The 8147-nt window shown below is 28.5% G+C and overlaps 1 protein-coding gene across 1 annotated transcript; it reads right to left on the bottom strand.

Moving 5' to 3' along the window:
• Positions 1-740: 740 nt before the first annotated feature.
• Positions 741-4106, bottom strand: LOC101257516 (pentatricopeptide repeat-containing protein At5g27110). The gene is made up of 2 exons (XM_010317247.4): positions 1658-4106; positions 741-1396 (listed from the first exon to the last, which is right to left on the bottom strand). The coding sequence occupies exon 1, from the start codon at positions 4076-4078 to the stop codon at positions 1961-1963; it is 2118 nt and encodes a 705-aa protein (XP_010315549.2). The 5' UTR covers positions 4079-4106; the 3' UTR covers positions 741-1396; positions 1658-1960.
• Positions 4107-8147: the final 4041 nt, after the last annotated feature.

The following is an 8147-nucleotide window of genomic DNA, read 5'->3' as shown; positions in this document are numbered from 1 at the left end:
TTTTCTACTTCGAATTTTTATTTTTCACCCTAACCCTCGCCACTCCGTCCACCCTTACCTGAGTTCATTTCTAAAAAATGTTTTCAACTTTAAAATTTCATTTTTTTCATCCGTACCCTCACCCCCAAAGAGAATTTTAAATTTGTTTTTCAAAAAATATTTTCAACTTTAAAATTTCATTTTTTTTTCACCCAAACACTTGACCCCCCCTACCCACCCCCCACACCTACCCCTCCACCCCAAAAAAAGATTTAAGTTGGTTTTTAAGAAACTTTTCAACTTTAAATTTTTATTTTTTTTAGCTCTACCCTCGACCCCCCAAAAAAATTTAAATTTGTTTCTAAAAAATATTTTTGAATTTAAAAATTATTTTCTACTCTAACAATAATAAAAGATATTTCTCACAAATATTTTTCGTTCATAAATCACACTAAAATAATTCTGAATTTTTTTTGCACTAACCACGAATCATGTGAAAATAAATCAAAAATGTACTTGTTTTCCAAAAAAATATTTTCTAGGAAAATATTTTCCTTCGTACCAAACACAACCTAAGTTATTTGATTTTGACGATTGAACTCAGCAGCTGACCAATGAACTAAGAACTAGAAAACATTTTCCTTTCATACCAAACACATTTTCTCCATCTCTAGTGGTGTCACTTAAAACACATTTTCTCCCACCTTTAGTTTCTTTTGCAAATGATACACAGGAAATAATTTTGTTAACAAATTAATATGTTCTTACTGATCTATAGACTTCACATTAATTAAATTAAAATATTAACAACCAGAGTGACGTACAGATAATTACATTAGATAACACTTAGCAGCATTTCATTAAAGAAATTTACGATGAGATCCATATGCCATGAGTTTTAGTCCATCTTCATCCATATAATACATCAAAAGGTTGTGAAGAAAGGCTGACTGAGAACCGGGGAGCCTCTTGATGTTTCCGATATCACAGATGCTTAGTCTACACTTCCTTCCTACTTCTCCTTACTCTTTAACATATCGTTCACCTGCCCGCGCTTCAAGATACAAATTTCAACAGAAATCTCTGAATGAGATTTTTTTTTTGTATACAGCACCACATATGGCATAGATATATGCAGTACCCCCTCAACAATTTTATAAACTCTGAATTTTATTTCACCAAAGTATAGGCAATATTCCAACTTAATGTCCATATTAACTTGTGGATGTCCTAGTACAGTTTTTAGGTGCCAACTGTGAATAAGATCTCAAGACACTTGCACATTGTTTTACCCCAGCCACCTTCATGGTAGTATGCATCAAGAGCCTCCATGTAGAAGCTGACACATATCCGGCTGTTAATAGCATCATTCCAAACTCAACTCTAAGAACTGAACCTTGCGAGCAAGACATCCTAACTGAGATAAAGAATGCCAAACATATAGTACATAATGCTGAAATTTTCAACTTACTAAGACAACTATTTTTCACTTCTTAGCAAAACTAAACATTCTGTTGAAGATATATCAAATACAACCCTAGCTTAGACAGTTTTATTATCCTTTTCGATTCTCAAAATTTCTCAAATCATGCATACTCTTCATGACCTACATCAAGTTGTGTTAATTATATCATTTTGCCACAAGGCTAATAAACGAAGTAGGAAAGGGAGAACAAACCTGTCCACTCATGTGGAAGTGATGTCTCTCACGAGTCCAACCTATGCAATTATAGGATGGTAACAATATCAACACAGCATTCTTACGAACGTACACATAAAGCTACAAAAATAAAGTCTTTCCTTAAATATTTCAAAACTTTCAATTTGAATGTGAAGGATCTTGCTCTTATCCACTATGAGGTGAAGCTCCATAAGAGACTCAAAATGGTCATCCTGATCATTTTGTCAGTGAGAGGCAGAAATATGATTGTCGTTTTATGGAAAAACAAAGTTATGTCTATGAGCAAGGTGATTGATTTGGTCAAGTAGTTGGCTTTGAGTAGTAATCATCTCCCTTGCTATCAATGCTTAAGCATTCACAGGTTTCCATGTCACTATTTATTAAAGATAGACATTGATAAACATCGTCTACTAGCAGGAAATATTTATCATCTGCCAGGAATGTTTGAATCTTCTTGTCTACTTCAATCCAACTACATCCAGGTTTCTTCCTCAACCCAAGCTCCTTCATCTTCAGTCTCAACTTGCGTACCTCATTCCATTTGTTCTGTGAAGCATATATTTTGTCTAAAACAACATAAGTGGATGGATCATCAATATTCTTTTGAGTAAGCATCTTTGCAATTTCTTCTCCAATCTCCAACTCCCCATGCAAATGGCATGCAGAAACTAATGCGCTTAACAACTCAACATCCTCCCTGGTGTCCGAGTTGCTCTGCAGAATCGCATAGGCTTCACGCAATCTTCCAGCACGTCCAAGAAGGTCAATTAGACATGAGTACTCTTCAGCTGACGGTTGAATGCCATCGCCACTGACCATTAAATTAAAATACTGGTAACCTTCATCCACTAATCCTGCATGAGCACATGCAGAAATTACTGCAAGAAATGCAACTCTATCAGGTTTTACATTAGAATGCAGCATTCCATTAAAGAGTTTTAGCGCTTCAAAAGCTTGGCCATGAGATCCATATGCTGCAATCATTGTAGTCCATGATACCAGATCTCTCTCAGGCAACTCATCAAAGACTTCAATAGCTTCACTTACTGCACCACATTTAGCATACATATCAAGCAGCGACCCCATAACAATTTCATTGGATTCCAACTTACAATCAATGATACACTTGTGAATCTCCTTGCCATGTTCTAAGGCACCCAACTGTGAACAAGATACCAAGGCACTAGTCAAAGTGATTGCATCAGGCTTTATCCCTGCCAACTTCATGTCATTATAAATGGCAAGTGCCTCCAAGTAGTAGCCAGCTGACACATGTCCAGAAATCATTACATTCCATGCCTCCACATTGTTCTTTGCCATCATACTGAAGATGTTTCGTGCAGTCTCAACTCTACCACATTTGAAATATAAGTCAACAAGTGAAGCACTAAGAAAGACATCAGATCTTATGTTATTTCGAATTATATATGCATGAAAAAACTTCCCGTGCTGCAGTTCAGTAGATTTAGAGCACGCCATTAGTAAGCTACTTAAAGTCACAGAAGAGGGTTTCATGTTTTCTTTGCTCATCCTTTGTAAAAGCTGAATGCATGATTTGCTATCGCCTCTCAAGCTGTAACCAGATATCATGGAATTCCAAGAAACCAAACTCTTGGCAGGGATTTGCTCAAAAATCTCTTTAGCCTTCTCTAAGAGGCCACATTTCCCATACATGTCAACAAGAGCAGCACTTACAAAACCATCCAACAGAAATTTATTATCTACTAATTCGCGATGAATTGTCTCCCCTCTTTCAATGTCTAAAAGCCTCGCACATGATGAGATTGCAGCTGTGTAGGTAACCGAATTAGGCATATATCTCAAATCTTTCATTTTGTCAAAGAATTGAAGGGCTTTATGAAATTGCCCATTTTGATAGTAGCACGAAATGACAGTATTCCAACACGCAATTTCTCTTTCAGGCATTTCATCAAACAGTTGTATAGCAGAAGCGAACAAGTCACATTTGGCATACAAACCAATCGCTGAACTTGTCACAACAACATCTAATAAAAGCCCAGTTTTAATCAAATGAGCATGTATCATTTGAACATATCGGAGATTTCCTAAACCACTGCAAGCCTTGAGTACACTAGGAAAGGTGTAACTATCAGGTTTAAGATATGGGAATTGCAACAGCTTGTCAAAGAGGTCAAGAGCTTCATTGAACAATTGGTTCTTAGTGTAAGAAGCAATGAGACCATTCCACAAAGTGATATCAAGAGGTTTTTCAAGATTTTGAAAAACCAATTCAGCGGAATGGATTTCTTCGCAAGATATGTATAAATTAATTAGATTCTTGGATAAGTTAATGTTGCTTTGTAACCCTAAAGTAACAATCTTCTGGTGCAACAGTTTCCCTCGTTTCAATGAGGTTAAAGATGATTTCAACAAAGACAAATTTTTTATAGAATCCATTGATATTCATTCGAAATACAAATCAGTCCATGACTCCTATGCGATACCATTTATTATTTCCGTTTAAAAAAAGAATGTTATATTTCTTTTTTACATTATTTTAAAAAGAATGTCTCATTTTTTTTAATAACGCTTTAACTTTAATTTTCTATGTCTCATTTTTAAGACCACAAGATTAAAGAATATTTTAATATATTTGACATAACTTTAATTTAAAATCACAAGATTAAAAAATATAATTTTTTTCTTAAACTCCGTTCCAAGTCAAACTAGACATCCTTTTTGAAACAGAGAGATCAACTAATAGCAAAACTTTTTTAAAAAAAAATTATTTCAAGTTAATTATCTAAAATAATTTTTTGATTCTTGCTTGGTCATAAATATAAATTATTTCATCAACAATTAAAAAAGAATTATTATTTGTAATTATAGTAATATGATATTTTTTTTAGAGAGACTAAAAAATTAGTGTCACATAAATGAGACAAAGAAAGTAAATGTTATTATGGGATAAATTATGATGAGATTAGTTATAATCGACTATTTTTATTAAATGTTCGATTTATTGTGTTTAAAATAATAAATTTTAAGAACAATTTATTCGTTATAAAAATACCCTTCATGAATATAAAAGGTGATGTAACAAAAGGGTTGAAAGAGACATTCTTGTCATTTATTTATTTTATCCCGGGATAAGTTATCACAAGATTACTATATCACTCAAATGGAGAGATAACTTACCCCGGTACCAATCATTAATCCCGAAATAAGTTATCCAGAACTTGCCAACTAAACAACAAATTAAGTGATAAATTTAATTTCAGGACTATTTGGAATTATCTTTCACACCAAACAGTCCTAGATTCATAGAGATTTAATGGGTTTTTCTTCAAATATTGTCTAATCATTAATTATTCTATAACTAGTGTACTTAGCCGCGCTTCGCGCGGTTATGAAAATGATTAAAATAAAATTACATACTAATATCAATAATTATTTTAATAAAAAGAATTTTTTTTAATCACATAATTTTATAGAAGAGAAACTATGAAAAATATTTAGATTAAATATGAAATTTATTAAGAACTCAATATATGTGAACTTCGAAAAGTTAAATATTAAAAATAAATTTTATAGAGAAAAAGTGAAGGTAATAAGATTTGGGTGATATTAGAACTACTTAAATGTAAACTTGTGATCATTTTCTTCTTTTTTATTTGAGATTTTTTTAGTATAATTTATATATATTTATGTAAACTTACATCTAATCGTTCTTTTATGCTTATTTGTGATTTTATAAATTATATTCTTAGTATAATTTTTCGGCAATGTATAACTCGGATTACTATTAATAGTTAGTATTCATGACTATATAGTTAGCCAACACTATTATAAATCATTATCCACAATTACTATTACTTGTCCTCGTCATGACCCAATCATCACATGTTTTAATTATTTTTATTGTACAACATTAGATTAATTTAATATTTGTATTAATGACTTTTTAATAATTAAATTTTAAATAAAGAAAAGTTTAAAAATCTTAATTAGTTAAATTACATACTTATTATTATTATTATTATTATTATTATTATTATTATTATTATTATTATTATTATTATTATTATTATACTTAGGTTTAGATATCCAATTATTTTTGGGACAACTTATATTGGAAAAAAATATAAAATTTAAAAATAACATAAAAGAGAACAAAGAGAGAATTAACTACAAAAAAAAGATTCAAAAAAATGACACATACACAATTCCTATTTCTTTTAATTTTTTTTGGCTTAAATACAAAATATTAAAAAATATTTTTCACATTTTAAATAAATATTACATTTAACATAATAAATTTCTAAGAATAAAAAGTCACAGTAATTAAGAGGTAATATTACTTTGAACTTTTGTAACATAATAAGAGTAATATTTGTACATTATTACACTAATAAAGAACATTAATTATAGAAAATGAAATATAAACAAATTAGAGTTATTGAGACAAATATTTTATTATAAGTAAATAGATAGGTAGGAAAGCAACTAAATTTTTAAAATTATAAATTAATCATAATTTTGAAAAACTTTAGAACTCCAGAAAAATAACAAACATGAAAATATAGAGACTTATTAATAAACAACTTGAAATATTCTAAGAAAAACAACAAAAATAAAAAATTTAAGAATTGTAATTTTACATATTAATAAATAATTTATTTTTGATAAAATCATGTGTATTTTAAAAATAATAAATTAACTTTACATTTTTATGATTTATCATTTTTGTTAATAAAGAATGTTTCACCGGATTATGAAAGTATATGTTAACATATTTTTTTAAGTAGCATATCGATTTCTACTTCTATGTTTTAAAATATTATAAATCACAAACACAATAAACTAATATCATCAATGAAAAAAGTGAAAGATGAATTTACCTAAACAAATAATTAGTTTGAAGAGTTTTATCATTATATATAGTTAAATTATCTATAAATCATATAGAGGTCTAAGGAGGATAAATTAGATTTTTTTTTAAAAAAAAAAACTCAGATTTCTATCTTCATGAACATAAACAAATAATATTAATATATGATTCAACAAAGAAAGAGTTGTAATTATATTAGACATATCAAATTATGTTTCCTTGTAAACTGAAATTATGCAAGAATGTCTAAATATTTTCATTATAGATATATCTTCTATAATCGGCAAATTTGATTAAATAAGTTAAAAAAAATTATCTACCAAAATAAAAAAAAAGATAAAGGATAAGGAGAAAATTACATTTAAACACATATAATCATTTTTGACAAAACATAAATAATTCAAAAAAAAATAATATAATAGAAACATTACTTCTTAAGGACCTAAAAAAATAAAGAATAATCACTATATAGCTCAAAATCCATTAATCTCCATCTCTTAATGTTTTCATTTCATCCTATATATAAAAGTCAAGAAAAATAATAACAAATAAATTATTAGTCCTAAAATGAATCTCAAAGATAACAAATTAAAATATTACATCTCATAAAGGATAAGAAAAAATTACATTTAATCATAAATTCTGCTACATAATCATTTTGGACAAATAATCAATATATATAACTCAAAATCCATTAATATTCATTGCTTGATGTTATCATTTCATCCTATATACAAGAGTGAAGAAAAATAATAACAAATACATTATTAGTCATAAAATAAATCTCAAAGATAACAGAACAAAATAATTTATCTAGAAGAAATAAAAGTATGATGACATATTAGCCTTACTTGCTAATTAAAAGTAATATATGAAATAATATTTAAAAAAACAATGCACCTCAAAGCTTAAAAATATTGTAACATTCCTTCCACTAATTCTCTACCCAAAGATGACTACAAAATAACACACAATTTTAGTGTAATTTTATAGTGTTAATGTAACCTTTCACCATTAAATAATTAGAAGTTATGAATATGAAAGGTTTAAGAGGTTATGAATATGAAAGATTTGAGGGTTATGAATATTATTAATACTAATTTAAGAATAGAATTTATATAATTAAAGAGGTATAAATTTATATAAAAAAAATAAAAAAAATAAATATCAAGTAAAAGAAGAAAGATAAGAAAAAATGAATGGAGGTCATAGAGAGGTGCCACATCACCTCCTCTATGATCCTCATTTATATTTATATATAGATTTAGAGGCACATAAGTAGATAAAGATTAATGGGTTAGTCCCTTCGTTCTTATTTATAAGTCAAGATTTTAGGTTTCACGCCACTTAAGAAACTAGGTAAATTTACCATGTACCATTATTTAGTATTTTTTTGAAGTCAAATTTCATTAAATGAACATAAATTAATTTAATATGATTGTCCAATGAACATTAATCAATTACTTAGTTTTTCTAAATAAATTAGTACTTTCAAGGCTAATAACTTTCAAAGTGTAAATATAAAGAATCATTTCATTTATTCATTGATTTTGTTAAATGAAAGTTACTCCCTCGTTCCTAAATATATGTCACCGATTTGAATTTCATGTGCATTCCAAACGAAGTTTACTATTC

The sequence above is a fragment of the Solanum lycopersicum genome, chromosome 2 (assembly GCF_036512215.1).
Source record: "Solanum lycopersicum chromosome 2, SLM_r2.1".
Classification (NCBI taxonomy): Eukaryota; Viridiplantae; Streptophyta; class Magnoliopsida; order Solanales; family Solanaceae; genus Solanum; species Solanum lycopersicum.
This window is presented reverse-complemented; position numbering and strand designations above follow the sequence as displayed.

What these genes read in the sequence shown, in the direction of transcription:
- LOC101257516 (XM_010317247.4), bottom strand. Translation starts at nt 4,078, where the DNA reads ATGGATTCTATAAAAAATTTGTCTTTGTTGAAATCATCTTTAACCTCA.